Source organism: Coenobita brevimanus, chromosome 91 (genome assembly GCF_032717465.1).
Source record: "Coenobita brevimanus isolate Jiangsu-jjx chromosome 91, ASM3271746v2, whole genome shotgun sequence".
In the NCBI taxonomy this organism is placed as follows: domain Eukaryota; kingdom Metazoa; phylum Arthropoda; class Malacostraca; order Decapoda; family Coenobitidae; genus Coenobita; species Coenobita brevimanus.
This window is the reverse complement of record NC_137044.1, coordinates 25085883-25104817: the sequence shown is the minus strand read 5'-3', so window position 1 is coordinate 25104817 and position 18935 is coordinate 25085883. Positions and strand designations below refer to the sequence as shown.

At 45.1% G+C, this 18935-nt stretch overlaps 1 protein-coding gene across 1 annotated transcript in view; it reads right to left on the bottom strand.

Moving 5' to 3' along the window:
• The window catches only part of LOC145411916 (heparan sulfate glucosamine 3-O-sulfotransferase 6-like), a 71188-nt gene that overhangs the window by 11789 nt on the left and 40464 nt on the right, over window positions 1-18935 (bottom strand). Inside the window, exons 4-5 of the mRNA XM_080281886.1 lie at window positions 14655-14815; window positions 9865-10038 (exon numbers count right to left, since the gene is read on the bottom strand). Of these exons, the coding sequence (XP_080138012.1) occupies window positions 9865-10038; window positions 14655-14815 (335 nt within the window). The remainder of the gene's footprint in view (window positions 1-9864; window positions 10039-14654; window positions 14816-18935) is intronic.

Below are 18935 nucleotides of genomic sequence, written 5' to 3'. Positions count from 1 at the left end.
TCAACACACTTAACACACTTAACACACTCAGCACACTTAACACACTTAACACACTTAACACACTCAGCACACTTAACACACTTAACACACTTAACACCCTCAACACACTTAACACACTTAACACACTTAACACACTCAACACCCTCAACACACTTAACACACTTAACACACTCAACACCCCTGTTATTCTATGCCAGACCCATACAAGGCAGCTGGACACGTAAAACTCATCACACCATCACACAAACATTACAGGACTCCCTTCAGCAACATCCCACCTCTAGATCTGGGTTGGGTGGAATTAGGTGAAGCGCTGTACGTGTTTAATATGGACATTGATTAACCGACACTCAGCACCCCTGTTATTATATGCCAGACCCATACAAGGCAGCTGGACACATAGCAACAAACTCTCATCCCTTTTCTGTCCAACTCTCTGATGCAAGAGTTAACCGTTACTCCCAGTCCTTCATGTATGCAACAGGTCAACTCTGGAGCTGTCTCCCTCTGTCTGTATTCCCTGCTTCCTATGGTCTCCAGTCTTTCAAACATAGTATGTCCAGGCATCTCGAATGAACGGATCTTGAATTTGGCTCTCTTTTGTAATGTTTTTGTTTTTGTTATTTCTTGGAAGGAACGATTTGCGGGCTCCTGGCCTTTGGTTCCTTCTTCCTTGCATAAAAAAAAAAAAAAAACTCATCACACCATCACACAAACATCACAAGACTTCCTTCAGCAACATCCCACCTCTATATCAGGGCTGGGTGGCATTACAGATGACACGTGCCCAGTTTGTATACTTGTCCCACACAGCATAACACACATATATTGATTCACTGCACGATACTCTATTTATCTATCTATCTATATACCTAAGCTGCTTCCACCTAGGAAAAGGAGGTAGCCGAGACAGGACGACACACTCCCAATTTACTCATCTACTCAAACACATTCATTCGCATCTTAGCCCCAATACACGCAGACACAACATCAGTGGTGTAGGGAAAACATGGGACGACCTTATTGAGGCAGCTGCTTACCTGCGGTCGACGGGTCTGCTAGGCCAAGCATGATCGCGGTATAGCAACAACAATAACAGCACCTGGCTTAGTTTTACTAGCCTACCTTCACTACACTCTTTTATCTTCGTATCATAGTTTTTATTCCTTTAGCATCTTATCTCCCATAGTTCAGTGACAGAATAAGATGATACAGTGGCTCTACTTCGTTTCCCTAGCACTTCTTCGTGATTAGAACCATATTCTAGCGTAAACCTCTCGCTGCTGCCCTACCGAAAGCCAGCTCTTTACACGAACCCAGCGATCTGTGTTACTGAGAGCGGAAAAACACGTGAGATAGACAGGATTACTATCTATCTATCTATCTATCATCTATCTATCTATCTATCTATTGCCAGATGCTTTAATCCCGTAAGGGGTGGCCACAAACAAATTGCCTCCATGTCGCACTGTCCCCCGCCATTTCATTGCCCTGCTCCCAGGTAACACCCCCCTCTCTCATATACCTCTCCACTCCATCCCTCCATCTCATCCTTGGCCTCCCCCTCCGTCTTCCCCCGTCCACCTCAGTCACATACACTCTCCTCGTCAGTCGCTCACTCTCCATCCTCTCCACATGGCCAAACCACCTCAGTGTGTTTCTCCTAACGCTTCCTATCACATCCACATCCACACCACAACGCTCCTTCGTCCGTTTATACATTTCCCATAGATCAGTGACTCAGTATGGCAATATTAGGGCTTTATATTATGACTTCCATAGCACTTCTTCGTGACTAGCACTGCGTTTTAGTGTTAATTTTTTACTATAGTACACAAGATGGCCGGCCCCTCAAACTACCTCAGTGATCTATGCTTACTGGAGACGCGGAAGAGAGAGAGAGAGAGAGAGAGAGAGAGAGAGAGAGAGAGGAGATAAGAGGTGAGCAAAGACGTGATGGCGTCAGACCCAGTGAGTGAAGACGTTCCCTCCTCTCTCCTTCCTTTTCTCTTTCCCTCCATCCTTTCTTTCCTCCTTTCCCCCTTCCCTCCTACCTTCCTCCTTCTCTCTCTCCCTCTGTTTCCCTCCTTGCCTCCTTCCCTGTGTTTCCTCCCTTCCTTGCCTTCCTTCCTTTCTTTCCCTCTCTCTCTCTCTTCCGTGTTTTTCTTCCTCCTTTACCTTCCTTTATCGTTCTTTTGTCGCTTCCTCGCCTCTCTTCCTTCTCTTTCATTGCCTTCCTTCCTCCTTCCTTTCCTACCGCGTTCCCTCCCTCCTTGTGTGGGTCTGTCTCTCTCTACCTTTCTTCCTTTCTTCCTTCCTTCCTTCCTCCCTTCCTTCCCTGCAGAGTACTTTATTTTCTTTTTTTCCTTCTTCCTCTCTCTCTCTCTCTCTCTCTCTTACATTTTCTCATTTGTATCAATCTCACTTTCACACACTCTGTCTGTCTGTCTGTCTGTCTGTCTCTCTCTCTCTCTCTCTCTCTCTCTCTCTCTCTCTCTCTCTCTCTCTCTCTCTCTCAATTTCTCATTTGTATCAATCTCACTTTCACACGCTCTGTCTGTCTGTCTGTCTGTCTGTCTGTCTCTCTCTCTCTCTCTCTCTCTCTCTCTCTCTCTCTCTCTCTCTCTCTCTCTCTTTGTCTCTCTCTCTGTCTCTCTCTCTCTCTTTACAGTCTTTCATATTCTCATTTGTATCAATCTCGCTTTCACACGCTCTCTCTCTCTCTCTCTCTCTCTCTCTCTCTCTCTCTCTCTCTCTCTCTCTCTCTCAGTTCCTTTCTTTCTTCCCTCTCCCTACTCCCTTCAGTTCTCCTTCCTTCCCTCCTTCCTTCCTTCTTTCCTTCCTTCCTTCCTTCCTTCCCAGTTTCCTCCCTTCCCCATCCCTTCTCCACTTTTCCTCCTCCCTCTTCCCCTCCTATTAATTTTTCCCTCCGTCCCTCCCTCCCTTCTGTCTCTCTCTCCACCTCCTGACCCCCCACATCATTGTGTGTGTGTGTGTGTGTGTGTGTGTGTGTGTGTGTGTGGTATGCATATACTGTACAGATGTATGTATATATGAATGTATATGTGTATATGTAGGTATGTATGTATGTGTATGTATGTGTGTATCTATGTATGTATGTATGTGTTTGGATGTATGTATGTAGTTTTGTGTGGTATGCATGTACATATGTATCTATATAAGCATGTATGTGTGTATGTATGTATGTATGTATGTGTGTGTGTATGTGGTGGGTATACACAAAGGCACGTGTACACACAACACCCATACATTACCCCATCACACCCCTTCCTTCCCCTCCACTCTGCCTTACTCCTATTGCTTGGCGCTGGCGGGGGCTAGATTAACACTCTCTCTCTCTCGCTCTCTCTCTCTCTCTCTCTCTCTCTCCTAGAAGGCCAGCTCTTTCCTCCCACCCTACCTCATTTCTGCCTCACCCTTCCTCACATTTCTCTCCCTTTCTTCCCCTGTCAATCCCTAACTCACCCTGCCTCACTCTTCTTCACACTACCGTCCCCTGCCTCACCCTGTCTAACCCTACCTCACTCTACCTCACCCTGCTTCCCGCCTGCCTCTGCCTCACCCCTACCTCACCCTGCCTCGCCTTGCTTCCCACTGATTTACTCTCCTCACTCTAACTCATCCTACCTCACCCTACCTCACACTATCTCACCCTGCTTCCCCCTGCCTCACTCTGCCTCATTCTGCCTCATCCTACCTCACCCTGCCTCTCTCTCTCTGCCTCAGTTTTCTCCTCTTTCGTCACCCTACCCCTTGCTCTTTCCTCTGTCTCCACTCCTACTCTCCTCTCCACTCCTCCTCGCCTCTCTTCTCCGTTCATCCTCTCCTCTCCTCCCCACCCCTCCTCTCCCCTTCACTCCTCCTCTCCTCTTCATTCTCCTCTCCATTCCTCCTCTCCTCTCCACCACTCCCCTCCTCTCCACTCCTCTCCTCTCCACTCCTCCTCTCCTCTCCACTCCTCTCCTCTCCTCTCCACTCCTTTCCCCTCCACTCCTCCTCTCCACTCATCCTCTCCTCTCCACTCCTCCTCTCCTCTCCACTCCTGTCCTCTCCGCTCCTCTCTTCTCCACTCCTCTCCTCTCCACTCCTCCTTTCCTCTCCACTCCTCTCCTCTCCACTCCTTTCCCCTCCACTCCTCCTCTCCACTCATCCTCTCCTCTCCATTCCTCTCCTCTCCTCTCCACTCCTCCTCTCCTCTCCACTCCTCTCCTCTCCGCTCCTCTCTTCTCCACTCCTCTCCTCTCCACTCCTCTCCTCTCCACTCCTCTCCTCTCCTCTCCACTCCTCTCCTCTCCACTCCTCTCCTCTCCTCTCCACTCCTCCTCTCCTCTCCACTCCTCCTCTCCTCTCGTTTCTCCCGTTTTTCTATTTCCTCGTCTGTCTCACTCCGGTTTTCCTCTCTTTCCTCCTCTCTTCCCTCTTCTCTTTCTTCTCTCTTCTCTCCTCTCCCCTCTTCCCTCACTTCTTACCCCTTTCAACATCTCTTCCTCCTCTTTCCTCCCTCCCCTCCCATCTCCCTTCCATTCTTTCCCTTCTCCTTTTCTTTCTCTCTTCATTCACATTTTTTTTCCTCTTACCTTCCTTTCCCTTCCCTTCCCTCCACTTCCCTATTTTCTTAACTCATCCTTTCTTTCCTCCCTTCCTTCCCCTCTCCTCTTCTTTCTCTTACTTCTTTTCCCTCCCCTCCTCTTCCCTTTTCTCTTCCTTCATTCCTCGTCCTACTCCTCTTTCATTCCATATACTGCCTCACTCTTCTCTTCTCTCTTTCCTTCCTTCTTTTCTCTTATCCCTTCCCTACCCTTCCCTTCCCTCACCCTGCCTTCCTTTCCCTTCCCTTCCCTTCCTTTCCCTTCCCTTCCCTTCCTTTCCCTCCTCCTCCTCCTCCTCCTCCTCAAGTTACAGTTACATTAGAAAGAGAAAGGTTATCACTACATCAATAGGTCCTCTAGAAACGAACAATGGCAAACACACAGAAAATGAGGCTGAAATGGCGAACATTCATAACGATTACTTTGCGTCTGTTTTTACAGTTGGAAACACCACCAGAAACTTACTGTTACCCACAAACCAAGCAAATAGCACAGTCCCTAGAAACTATGCTATCCATAATAACGATATTCTTTCAGCCATAAAGAGTACGAACATAAACAAAACCCCTGGCCCTGATAAAATATCACCGAGAATTCTCGAAAAAGCAAAAAATGAGTTACTGCTGCCAGTCTGTCGTATTCAATAAATCGTTAAGTACTGGAAAAGTTCCATGCGAATGGAAACTAGCAAATGTAACACCAATTTTCATAAAAGGAAATAAGTCTCACCCAGGAAATTACAGACCAATCAGCTTAACATCAATAGTGTGCAAGTTAATGGAAAAAATCATAAGAGATAAAATAGTTAATTATCTAGAAGAAAATAATATAATTAAAGACTCACAGCATGGATTCAGACATCGTCGTTCATGCTTAACACTTACTGGACTTCTTCCATGATGTTTACAAATCATACGATGACTCAAGAGCAGTAGATATAATTAACGTCGACTTTCAGAAAGCATTTGACACTGTCCCTCACAAGCGTCTCATGAACAAAATAGAAGCACATGGAATAAAAGGGAATACGCAGAAATGGTTACAAGACTGGCTTTCAGACCGAAAACAGCGAGTTGTGATAAACGGAAAGGAATCCAAATGGCATAATGTGATCAGCGGCGTTCCCCAAGGCTCAGTACTTGGACCGATACGTTTTATTATCTTTGTAAATGATATTGATGAGGGTCTAAATTGTAAAGTATCCAGATTTGCAGATAATAGCAAAATAACCAGTAAAGTAACTTCAAAATTACAGTGGCAGCAGTTACAAAATGACCTTAATACTTTAGCAAGGTGGGCAGAAAAATGGCAAATGAAATTCAACCGAAAAATGTAAAGTACTTCATACTGGAAGTAACAACGTCCATGTGAATTACAAAATGAACAATACCCAGTTATCAAGTACTGACAATGAAAAGGATCTTGGTGTGATAATATCAAATGACCTAAAACCAAGTAAGCCGTGCACTGAGGCAGTTAAAATTACAAACGAGCTGGTTGGTTTTATTGGAAGAGCTTTCGAGTTTAAATCGGAAAAAGTCATACTTGCCTTGTACAACACGCTAGTGCGCCCCCATCTTGAGTATTGTGTGCAATTCTGGTCTCCATACTACAGAAAGGACATTGAAAAATTAGAGAGAATTCAGTGAAGAATCACAAAAATGATACCACGACTTAGAAACAAACCATATGAGGAACGCCTTGAAGAACTTAAATTATTTAGCTTAACAAAGCGCAGGCTAAGAGGGGACCTTATTGAAGTTCTCAAAATCATGAAGGGATATGACAACTTAGACATGAATAAATATTTTGATATAGACCGGTTGAGTCAAACCAGAAGTAATGGCTGCAAAATTATGAGAAAGCGTTTCCAATCCCATGAAGCAAAATACGTCTTCTTTAACAGAGTTGTAAATATTTGGAACAGATTACCCTCAGATACTGTGAACAGTATCTCAATTAAGACATTCAAAAACAAAATAGACAAGTATCTGCACGAGAATCCTCAGGTGACTCTTTTTCTGTCCGAATAACTTGCTTTTATAGCTACGTGTAAGTTCTTTCCCCTTTTGTCTACAAGACACTCCGTAAACAGTGTACCCGTACATAGTGTTGTTGCACGTCATTATACATTTTTCAACTTATTCAATGCAAATATAGTAATATAAGCACAGATTAGGATATGCACAGATAGCCCTGAGTTAACGGTCACTACTCTTACTTTCAACCTGTGATGGGCTGTGGATCACTGAGGGTCCCTGTTAGTCAAGTGACCACCATTGGGATTTTTTTTAATGTACCAGGGGTCACTGCTTCAGGATGAAACTTGTGTACTTGTCCCACATGGGAGACTTCCTTCTCTCAGTGGAGTGAACGGAGCTAGGGCCTGATTGACTGCTGCCTACCTTAAAAGCGCCAGGCAAGGCTGCTGCACCACCCCTAAACATCCACACTGTGCAGTCCCCTCATTTCTACATGACACCCCATAAACTTAACATAGCGTCACGTCACGTCATTATACATTTTTCAATTTACTCAATGCAAATGAGGTAATATACAGTAAGCACAGATTAGGATCTGCACAGATAGCCCTGAGTTAATGGTCACTACTCTTACTTTCGACCTGTGATGGGCTGTGGATCACTGAGGGTCCCAGTTAGTGAAGTGACAACCATCGGGAGTTTTTTAATGTACTAGGGGTCACTGCTTCAGGATGAAACTTGTGTACTTGTCCCACATGGGAGAGTTCCTTGTCTCAGTGGAGTGAACGGAGCTAGGGCCTGATTGACTGCTGCCTTCCTAAAAAGTGCCAGGCAAGGCTGCCGCACCACCCCTAAACATCCACTCTGTGCATTGTACATCCACACCGTGCACTGTGCAGTCCTCTTTTGTCTAAGACACTCATCTTATATATTTTTCAATCTCCCCAATGCAAAGTAAGCAATATAAGCACAGATAACCCTGAGTTAATGGTCACTACTCTCACTTTCGACCTGTGATGGGCTGTGGATCACTGAGGGTCCCTGTTAGTCAAGTGACCACCATCGGGATTTTTTTAATGTAACCAGGGGTCACTGCTTCAGGATGAAACTTGTGTACTTGTCCCACATGGGAGACTCCTTGTCTCAGTGGAGTGAACGGAGCTAGGGCTTGATGGACTGCTGCCTACCTTAAAAGTGCCAGGCAAGGTTGCCACACCACCCCTAAACATCCACATTGTGCAGTGTGTAATTTCCACGTTATGTCCATAGACTTCCCATTAACTCAATGTACCGGTTTATGTCATGCCGTAAATATTAATTTATTTGATTACTTTCTCTTTCAGGTTACTCAGTCGGGTAGCTTATAGACAAAGTATTATAGAATGTGACTTTTCCTTTCCAATATTTCCTATGAAATTTCCATGTCAGTTTTTCCATGCTACATGGTGGTTTTTCTCACTTTTTCCTGGACGGTTTGGTGGTGGGGGAAGCCTTCTTGCTTTACTATCCTTATCCTTCAGCATGTAGAGTTAGATCGTGTAGTCATAGCTTTCTTTGTAACAAGCAGCCTCGAAAGGACCAGAAGGTCTGTTGCTGTTTGCTTTCCTATGTAATCCTGTGTAATCCTTCCCTTCCCTTCCCTTCCCTTCTCTTCCTTTCCTTTCCTTCCCTTCCCTTTCCTTCCCTTCCCTTCCTTTCCCTTCCCTTCCCTTCCCTTCCTCACTCCTGTTTGTTCCTTCTGGCTTGAGTGTATGTACTTTGTCCCTCCCTCCATCGTCCCACCTGCCTCATTTGTCAATCCGGCCTCACTCTGCCTTCCCCTGCCTCACTCTGTCATCCCTTGCCTCACCCTGCCTTCCAATGCCTCACCCTGCCCTCCACTGCCTCACCCTGCCTTCCCTCAGCCTCACCCTGCCTTCCACTGCCTCACCCTGCCTTCCACTGCCGCACTCTCTTTCTACCTATCCTAAGACTTGCAGTAGAAATCCACGCCATAAATCTGGAAGTAATGGAATCCTGTCACATCCTGAATTTGTCCCTCTGTATTCCTCTGCCTCCTCTTCCTTTTCCTGCCTCTCCCAGCCTCTTCCTGCCTCGCCTCTCCTAGCCTCCCCCTGCCTCTGCCTGCCTTTCCCTGCCTCACCCTGCCTCTGCCTGCCTTTCCCTGCCTCACCCTGCCTCTGCCTGCCTTTCCCTGCCTCACCCTGCTTCCTCTGCCTAACCTGAGATGAAACGCTCCTGTCGCAATCCAGCTCGGCCTTTTGGCTATCTCTATATTCACCTGTCTCTCTCTTACCCTCCCTCTTTCATCTGCTTATCATCTCTCTCTCTCTCTCTCTCTCTCTCTCTCTCTCTCTCTCTCTCTCTCTCTCTCTCTCTCTCTCTCCTAGCATCTTTTGTTTTATGCTGCTTCTCATAGCTTTCTCTGTCTCTCTCTGCCTCTCCTAGCCTCTCTCCTCCTGCTCCTATATTTTTTCCTTTTTCTCCCTGCCTGTCCTGCCTTCCCTAGCTCCTCTGGCTAGTCTGTAACCACCACCAATAATCTAGTAGAGGAGGCCCTGTCACATCCCAGATTCGATTTCCTGACCCATCACACCTACCTCTCCCGTCTCCTGCTTTCTCTGCCGTAGATTTCCGCTGCCTTACCCCTGCCTCGCCCCTGCCTGTCTAAGCTTTTTACTGTCTTTACCAGCCACCCCTTCCTGCCTGTCCACTTTGCTTCCTTCACTTAACCATAGACGTGTAATGTTCTAAAGGCAGAGGGATTTAGTTGTTCCTCACTCTACCCCGTCATTTTTCTAGTTCTCTTTCTATCCCCACCTCACCCTGCCTCGCCTAGCTTCACTCTGCCTCACCTGCCTTCTTTCTGCCTCTCTGCTTAGCCAGGTGCTCCAAATTTGGCGCCACAAAGAGAAATATAGGAGAGGCAGGGATTGTGGCATTCGGAACTCGGCCCTCTAAATATCCCTCTCTGCCCCTACTTCTGCCTTCCCCTGCCTCTCCCTTGCATCCTTCTGCCTCTCCTCTGCCTCTTTGCCTCCCCTGCCTCCTTCTGTCTCTCCATTGCCTCTCTCTGCCTCTCCCCTGCCTCCCTCTTCCTCTCTCCTGCTCCTTTCTGTCTTCCTCTGTCTCTACTTACCTCTGCCTCTCTTCCGCCTACCTACGCCTCTCCCCTGCTTCATCTCTGCCTCCCTTAGCTTTCCCTGCCTCTCCCTGTCTTTTCTATCTTCTTTTTCCTCACCCCTGCCTGTCCCTGCCTGCCCCTGCCTCACCTAAGACTCTGGGTGTAGTCAGACAGGACCCTGGTGACTGGATCCCGCACCACCAGGAGTAACTTAGCGTCAGGCAGGTCTTGCTTCACCCTGGCCGGTACCCCTGGCGTGGTGAAGTAAGCAGGGGTCTTCTCCACGGTCAGCTGCCCTTCCATACTCAGAGGCAGCTTGCTTCTGTGTGGGGGAGGGAAAGGCAAGAGGTATAGAGGGAAAGCAGAAGAGGAATAGACTGCACGGTATGATGGAATAGTTGCATATCTCACACCAGTATGTGTGGGGGAGAGAAAGGCAAGAGGTATAGAGGGAAAGCAGAAGAGGAATAGACTGCACGGTATGATGGAATAGTTGCATATCTCACACCAGTATGTGTGGGGGAGGGAAAGGCAAGAGGTATAGAGGGAAAGCAGAAGAGGAATAGACTGCACGGTATGATGGAATAGTTGCATATCTCACACCAGTATGTCAATATCTACACATCGCAACACCCATCACGTCATACCACATCGCTTCTACACCACCACATCATACCAGTACTCTCTTTCATCACACCACCACACCATACCGGGTCATTTCTACATCTCACTGCACTATATCAATGTAGTATAACACCAGTACTGTTATTATTTACCATTTCATCTCTGTTATAATACCACTAACACCATTATACGTATTTTACCAGCATTTTATATGTATGTGTCCATAGCTATCTATCTGTCTGTCTACCTACCTATCTGTCTATCTGTATCTATCTGTCTATCTATTCAAAATATATATATGCAGAGAGAGAGAGAGAGAGAGAGAGAGAGAGACATTGTGACGAATATGAAAGCAGAGGACGAATGACTTCAGTACTAAGAATCTCTCTCTCTCTCTCTCTCTCTCTCTCTCTCTGTTAATTCCACAATATTTCTGCTTCTGTCCTTTTTATCGCGTGTTCGTTCGTTCCTTCCTTCCTTTCTTTCTTCCTTCTTCCTCTCCTCTGCTCCTCCTCCTCCTCCTCCTCCTCCTCCTCCTCCTTCTTCTCCTCTTCCTCCTCCTCCTCCCAATCCTCTTCTCTTGTGTACTCTTCCCCCTTGCCTCTTGCATTATGTATACTCTCTCTCTCTCTCTCTCTCTCTCTCTCTCTCTCTCTCTCTCTCTCTCTCTCTCTCTCTCTCTCTCTCTCTCTCTCTCTCTCTCTCTGGGGGGCGCGGTATCACAGTGGTAGCGCGCTGAGCTTGTGATCGGGAGGTCGCAAGTTCGAGCCTCGCCCGGGCTACCGTTGCCGGGAGGGGTAGCTCCCTCCTGTAAGCCCAGCGGGGCTATATGGCCTTAGTTGCCTAGCTCGGGGAATTCATTTCTCCATTTCTCTCTCTCTCTCTCTCTCTCTCTCTCTCTAAAGAGAACTAAAGTTCATCGCTGAACTGCCGGTGAGAGAGAGAGAGAGAGAGGTGCTTGTTTTCTTTGGTCCTCATGACACGAGGTGTGGTCTGACATTTCCTCGTGTGTGTGTGTGTGTGTGTGTGTGTGTGTGTGTGTGTGCTGTTCCTACTCTCTCTCTCTCTCTCTCTCTCTCTCTCTCTCTCTCTCTCTCAAACTAAACCAATTAAGTGCCTTTGCAGATACTGACAAATTCCAAGCCACTGTGTCCACGTGTTAGTATGAGTGTTAAATCTGGTGTTAGTATGAGTGTTAAATCTGGTGTTAGTATGAGTGTTAAATCTGGTGTTAGTATGAGTGTTAAATCTGGTGTTAGTATGAGTGTTAAATCTGGTGTTAGTATGAGTGTTAAATCTGGTGTTAGTATGAGTGTTAAATCTGGTGTTAGTATGAGTGTTAAATCTGGTGTTAGTATGAGTGTTAAATCTGGTGTTAGTATGAGTGTTAAATCTGGTGTTAGTATGAGTGTTAAATCTGGTGTTAGTATGAGTGTTAAATCTGGTGTTAGTATGAGTGTTAAATCTGGTGTTAGTATGAGTGTTAAATCTGGTGTTAGTATGAGTGTTAAATCTGGTGTTAGTATGAGTGTTAAATCTGGTGTTAGTATGAGTGTTAAATCTGGTGTTAGTATGAGTGTGATTCTAAGTCAGTTTATGCCCTAATACTGCATTCTTTTAGCTGGGTAAATTAGTGGTAGGTGGGAGCGGCAGCCATCCACTCATATGATGTAGTGCGCATTCGGGTGGTTATAGGTTGGGTGGTAGTCGAGTAATGAAATAATGCCTTGTGGATTAGTGGGTTAAGGCGCACCAAAAGAGTTGTTCCAGTAAGGGTTTATATCAAAGGGTGTTTGGAGGTTAGTGTTCAAAATGCCACTCAGGGGCGGGTGAGGCTGGTCACTTTCGCCTTAAATCTCGGGACTAATAGCCTAGACCCGGGCCCCTACGCACTTGATGAGAAAGAAGAGAAGAAAAAAAAAGAAGGAAAATTATAACAGGATTAATCGATGACAGAAATTTGTTTGGCTGCACTGAGATTAGTGGATTTTTTCTGAGGTGAAGGTTATTATTTTTATTACCTTACTGTTTCTTTATTGTTATTGGTTAGTATTTATTGCTTAATAGTTTGTTAATAAACTTTCACCTTATTAAAATCGTCTTGTTTAAATTAACTATCATGATTTCTCTATTAAATGATAAGATCTGGAGTTAGCTTCGATAATGAAAGATAATAACGAAAATAATAACGATAAATAATAGTTAAGAGGATGTAGATCGTACCACCAGTCGAGCAGGGCGGTATTCCCAAGGTGGATGGAAAGCTGATGACAGGGAGAGCTGGAGCTCCCGTTTCATCAGGCCTCGGGACTACTTCCTGACCATCCCCTTTTGCTGAACTTTTTCAGTATTTCGGTAACAGAGAGTAGGCCAGCATACTCCTACAATTTCGTCTAACTGTCAACACTAAAGTACATGAATATTACACACCACACTTCCTACTCTAAATTCAACAAAAATGGCGTCTCAGCACCCAGCCTCGGAGTCCCTAGGGTGTGGGGAAAGGGTCCATCAGAAGCCTCCACTATCCATCCCTCTCCTGGTGACGGCCAAGTGAGATGCATAAAATCACTGTCTGACTCACTCCTTGTTCATTTCTGCAACATTTGTGGTCTTTCCTCTAATTTTCTCTCTGTTGAACACCACCTCTCTTCCTCTAAACCTCATCTTCTTGTCCTGACTGAGACTCAGCCGTCTGGGGGGACTGATATGCTACTTTCTCCATATGCACTATTTGGCTTTCCTGTCATTCTCTGTCTGAATATGTCTGTGTTGTACAATTATCCCCTATTTCTACTGACTATGAATAATTCTTTGATTATCATTCTCTTACTTCTAAGATGGAACACTCCTATCACTTTTTTCATTATTTTGAAGTCTTCAGTATTCACCACCACCTTTGGCTCTCCTTTCCTTTCACCACCACCTTTGGCTCTCCTTTCCTTTCACCACCACCTTTGGCTCTCCTTTCCTTTCACCACCACATTTGGCTCTCCTTTCCTTTCACCACCACATTTGGCTCTCCTTTCCTTTCACTGATCCACCTGGTGAACAAGCCTACATATTTTCTATCTTTAATGACCTAGAGCAGCTTGTACAGCACCCTACCCGTATCCCTGACCGCCCTGGAGAGAGCTCCAACATACTTGACCTCTTCCTTACAACTAATCCCTCTGCTTACGCTGTTACTCTATTCTCTCCTTATGGCTCCTCCGATCACAACCATATCATCTTAATCTTGGGGGTGAAATTAGGACTTTTTCAGATATACCGGATGTCACTTTATTTTCCATGAAGGATTAAGCTAGAGCCACCAAACTTGGTGGACATATAGACTGTGATGACCTAAGGTGACATACACAAGATCAGTGACCTTGACCTCAAGGTCCCTCTATAGCTTGGCTTCTAGTAGGCAATGACTGTGGCAAGTTTTTCGTTATCAGAATCGTCCTTGGAAAATTTTATGGCATTCTAATTACTATTATTGTTTTTCCTCCATCTTCCTGTTATTCCTGTCTCTTCAGCTTCTTCACCTTTTGTTCTTTTCCTTCCGTCTTATTCAGTCTTATATTTCTCTTTCTCTCTCTTTCCCACCTCACATCTCCATCTCCCCTCTCTTTTTTCTCTCATTCTCTCTCTCTCTTTCTTTGACCGTCACTCATCCATGTAAACTTTTTCGTGTGTTGAATTGCAAAGGACTTCGATAGTTACCTCTCTCTCTCTCTCTCTCTCTCTCTCTTGTTATTTTGTTATTTGTTTTTTTTAGTTCCTTCCTACTATTTCTCTTCTTTAATCTCACCCCCTCTTTCTCTCTCCGTTTACACACACACACACACACACACACACACACACACACACACACACACACACACACACACACACAATTTTTCCCCTCGTCGTTCCCCCATCCTGCTCAAAATTGTATACCTCTGTGGTTTTTTGTCTGCCTCTTACACAGTTACTGGATATTTACCTCTCTCTCTCTCTCTCTCTCTCTCTCTCTCTGCATCATCTGTCCGTGTATGTACACTTGTATAATTATCTGTATATATGTATGTATTCATATATGTATCTATATCTATCTATGTGTCTATCTATCTGTTTGTCTATCTATGAATCTACCTGTCTATATGGGTATCTCCATCTCTGCACTCACTTGTCTGTCTGTTTACCAATCCATCTATCTATCTATCTATCTATCTGTCTATCAGTCTGTTTATCTATACCAGTTCCTCCATCTCTGCACTCACCTGTCTATATTTTTATCTATCTATCTATCTATCCATTTATCTATCTATCTATCCATCTCCTCACCTGTACCAGTCCAGGCCTCTCGCGTAGAACCTATCGAAGTAGTGCAACTCCGGCCCCGACGCCCTGATACTTGGGTGAACCCGCAGGAAAGCAAGGAGTGCCCGGGTGCCCGACTTCTTGGCTCCGATGGTAAGCAAGTCGGGGAGTCTCTTGCTGGCAGACTGGTTACGAGAGACTGGGGGAGACGAAAGGGGGGGGAGGGAGTTGCGATTAGCTATGAAAAAAAAGCAAGGAAAAAAAGGTAATGGTAAGCTGGCTCATGTGTAATCCATCCATCCATCCCTCCATTCATCCATCCATCCATCCATCCATCCATCCAGTCATTCATTCATTCATTCATCCATCCATCCATCCAGTCATTCATTCATTCATCCATCCACCCATCCTTCCATTCATTCATCCATCCATCCATCCATCCTTCCATTCATTCATCCATGCATCCATCAAGCCATCCAGCCATTCATCCATTCATCCATCCATCAAGCCATCCATCCAGCCTTCCATTCATCCATCTATCCGTCCATCCATCCATCCATCCATCCATCCGTCCATCCATCCATCCATCACCCAGTATCGATAGATAGAGGGTTGGATTAGTAAGAGAATAAACTGTATTGGACAAGTATTTGACTGATCGACTAGTTCACGTACCTATCCAGCATGATAATTTATTCACACAATCCATCCATCCATCCATCCATACTTGGTGACGAATGAGTGGATGAAAGGATGGATAGATGGATGGATAGATGGATGAATGAATGGGTGGATAGATGAATGGATGGATAGATAGATGAAATAATGAAGAGAATTAGCACCCAGATCTAATATTACAACGTGGCACTGCAGGAGTAGAGGAGAAATAAAGTAAAGAGAAAAAACGAAAATATGAAGATGCAGAAGGGGTAAACCAGCTCTTCACAGGCATACACAGCCTACTCCCAAGGCCTACACACCACACTTGGCCTTATATACCTACACATGTCACCATTTGGGCATTAATACACACCACTTCACCACCGGCTTTACATCGAGTGACAAGCCAAATGGTTTCATGTAAGCCAAGAAACTATTTACAACGCTGGGTGGTAACCATATAACCAGACCATACGTGCTCCCTACGTGTCAGCAAGTGGGTTGGTGGAGGATTAGTGCCCCTCCCCGTAAAATAAATAACTCAAAGTCAAATGACCACCCCTTACGGGATTATGGCGTCTGGCAATAGATAGATAGATAGACTTCACCACCACTTGTCCAAATCTATCTACTGTATGTGCCTATCTTTCTGTCTGTTGTCTATCGATCAATTTGTCTATATCTCCCTACCTATCTCTGTCTATCTCTCTATTAATCTACCTACCTGTCTATCTATCTATCTATCTATCTCTATCATCGCCTGCCTACCTCTGTCTATCTATCTATCTATCTATCTCTATCATCGCCTGCCTACCTCTGTCTATCTATCTATCTATCTATCTATCTATCTATCCGTGTCTGTTGATCTATCTCTCCATCTGTATTATACATATACATCCAGCTACAGTCGTCAGCATAAATTCGCTGCAAGCCTACTCGTGTGATGTGAGTCATTTTGTCTGGCAACAGTGTAAGGGGACTAGTTGCCACATAGACTTTCATACACTTTAAAGGCGTGTTTTTATGAAGTGGTACTAGTGATTGCCTAGAGTACAGTATTCTGTATACAGTACAGTATTTGATTAGTATAACAAGGTGCATGAGTTGAAAGAAGAATGTTATGGAACGACGTATGACATTCCTCATTATAACCGTGTCTAAACTCCTCTCCCCCTTACTCCTTCTGATATCCCTCCCCATCCCTCCCTCTCTCTCCTACTCCCCACCCACGTTCATGCCTCTTCACTTTCTTCTCTCCCCACCCTCTCTACTTTCATTCATTTATCCACGGCACCAACTCTATTGGAGCATCGGAGATCTCTTCTGACTTTTTACTAAACCCAGCCTGTCCTATTCCCATCTGCTTGCAGTACTGCCAACTATATCATAGTTTTATCATTATTCCTTCCTGTTCGAGTCCCACTCTCTTTCTCCCCGTCTCCTTCCCACTTCTTTTATTTCAGTTGTTTTTCTTTTCTCCACCTTTTGACACTAGCAACAGCCGGGAGATATAGGAACATTGAGGTCTCGCTCTTGTGATGTATTCCTTACTGGTGTTTGGTTGAGTGAGCCTGGCAGTCGGTGGCTATTATTTCGGTAGGCGGAATTAAACAGTTTTGGTCCCATTCCTCCTACTAGTCTATCTCTCTTTCTAGGAAAAATGTTCCGATTCTCCACTGTTCACTGATTCATGAAGCAGTATCAGAACCATAATGTTTCCAATTGCTGCATCATGTTTGGAATAGAGAGTGGGAGAAAAAGACTGTTGCATGGCAAGAAACTCTTCAATGTCAAGGAGCAAAAAGGTTACAGGAATAGACAAGAAACAGAGAAGAGTGCAGTTCATTACGTAGATTAGTTCCGTAGATAATATAAGGTAGACAGGACAGGGAGAGGGGAGTGGAGATGAAGGGCAGCAGGAGGGAGGGGGAGGTGAGGTGAGAGGTAGGCTGGGGAGGGTCATCAGCAGGGGTATGGGGGAGAGAGCGGGAGTTTCATCATTCCATAATATTCATCTGTCGTCTTTTGCACATTTTTATGCTAATCAGACATAAAGACTATTCCATTATGGACGATTTATAGTACTAATTCTTACAAACACGTTTTTAAAGCGTAAAAAAGCCTGTGTGGCAACTAGTTCCCATACACTGTTGCCAGACAAAACAACCACATCACACGAGCAGGCTTGCAGCGAATTTGTACTGACGACTGTACATAGAGATAGACAGACAGACAGACATAGACAGATAGATAGACAGATAGAGTGGAGGGTAATGTACCACCTCTCTCTCTCTCTCTCTCTCTCTGGTGTGAGGGGTATCGTGGGCGGGGGGGGGGGGGCAGTATTGGAGGTCACAGACAACACCAAATACGCCAGCTTTACGCACGATGAGAGAGAGAGAGAGAGAGAGAGAGAGAGAGAGAGAGAGAGAGAATGCTATCGAAGAAGGCAAGAGGGGAAAGACGAGAAGAGGAGGAAAGGAAGTGAGGAATCAGAGAAGAGAAGGAGGAGGAGGAGAAAAAGAAGAAGACGAAGTAGAAAAGGAAGAAGAAGAAGAAGAAGAAGAAGAAGAGAGAGAGAGAGAGAGAGAGAGAGAGAGAGAGAGAGAGAGAGGCTCATCACAGTGCCAGGGTAAAGTCTTTGGCTGATCCGGCTTGGGGTCTCTCTCACTCACACTTGTAAACTAGCTCTCTCTCTCTCTCTCTCTCTCTCTCTCTCTCTCTCTCTCATCAGCATGAGAGAGAGAGAGAGAGAGAGAGAGAGAGAGAGAGAGCTGTCTGTACCCTAGGCTATCAGTGTTTGCAAACACTTCATTATACCGGCTTAACTGTGTGTGTGTGTGTGTGTGTGTGTGTGTGTGTGTGTGTGTGTGTGTGTGTGGTAGCCTACATGTGCGTATGTGTGATTACGTGTGTGTACGTGTTCCTTAGTCTTTATAAGCATATGTTTGATTATGTATGTGTCTGTGTTTGTTCAGGTGTTTGTGTGTTGTAGTTTGCAAGTGCATATGTGATTGATCCAGTGTGTGTGTGTGTGTGTGTGTGTGTGTGTGTTTGTCCTACATGTGCGTATGTCTGATTATGTGTGTGTACGTGTTCCTTAGTATTTATATGCATTTGTTTGATTATGTATGTACTGTATCTGTGTTTGTTCAGGTGTTTGTGCGTTGTGGTTTGCACGTGCACATGTGATTGATTCAGTGTGTGTGTGTGTGTGTGTGTGTGTGTGTGTGTGTGTGTGTGTGTGTGTGTGTGTGTGTGTTTTCCAGTCCTTTTCCTCGTATAGATCTCTTTCATCCCATCCATCCTTTTATCTATCCATCAATATTATGTTTATGTAGCTCAGTCTATCTATAAATCTATCCATTCCTTCCATCCGTCCATCCATCCATCCATCCATCCATCAGTCGTCAGTTAGGTAGTCTGCTGATACACCTAGGAATCTCTGAGACTGCATACCTCCACCAGTGCCAGTCAGATTTATAACATCTTGTACTGTTATATTTTTTTTACACCAGACAAATGCTTTTACGGTCCTACACGGTCACTTAATTCTGTGGTCTTAGTCTGCCCTCTTTCATTAATTCAGAGGGCGCATACCTCCTCTAAAAGCCACCAGATTTTATTGAAGACCTGTAACAACTT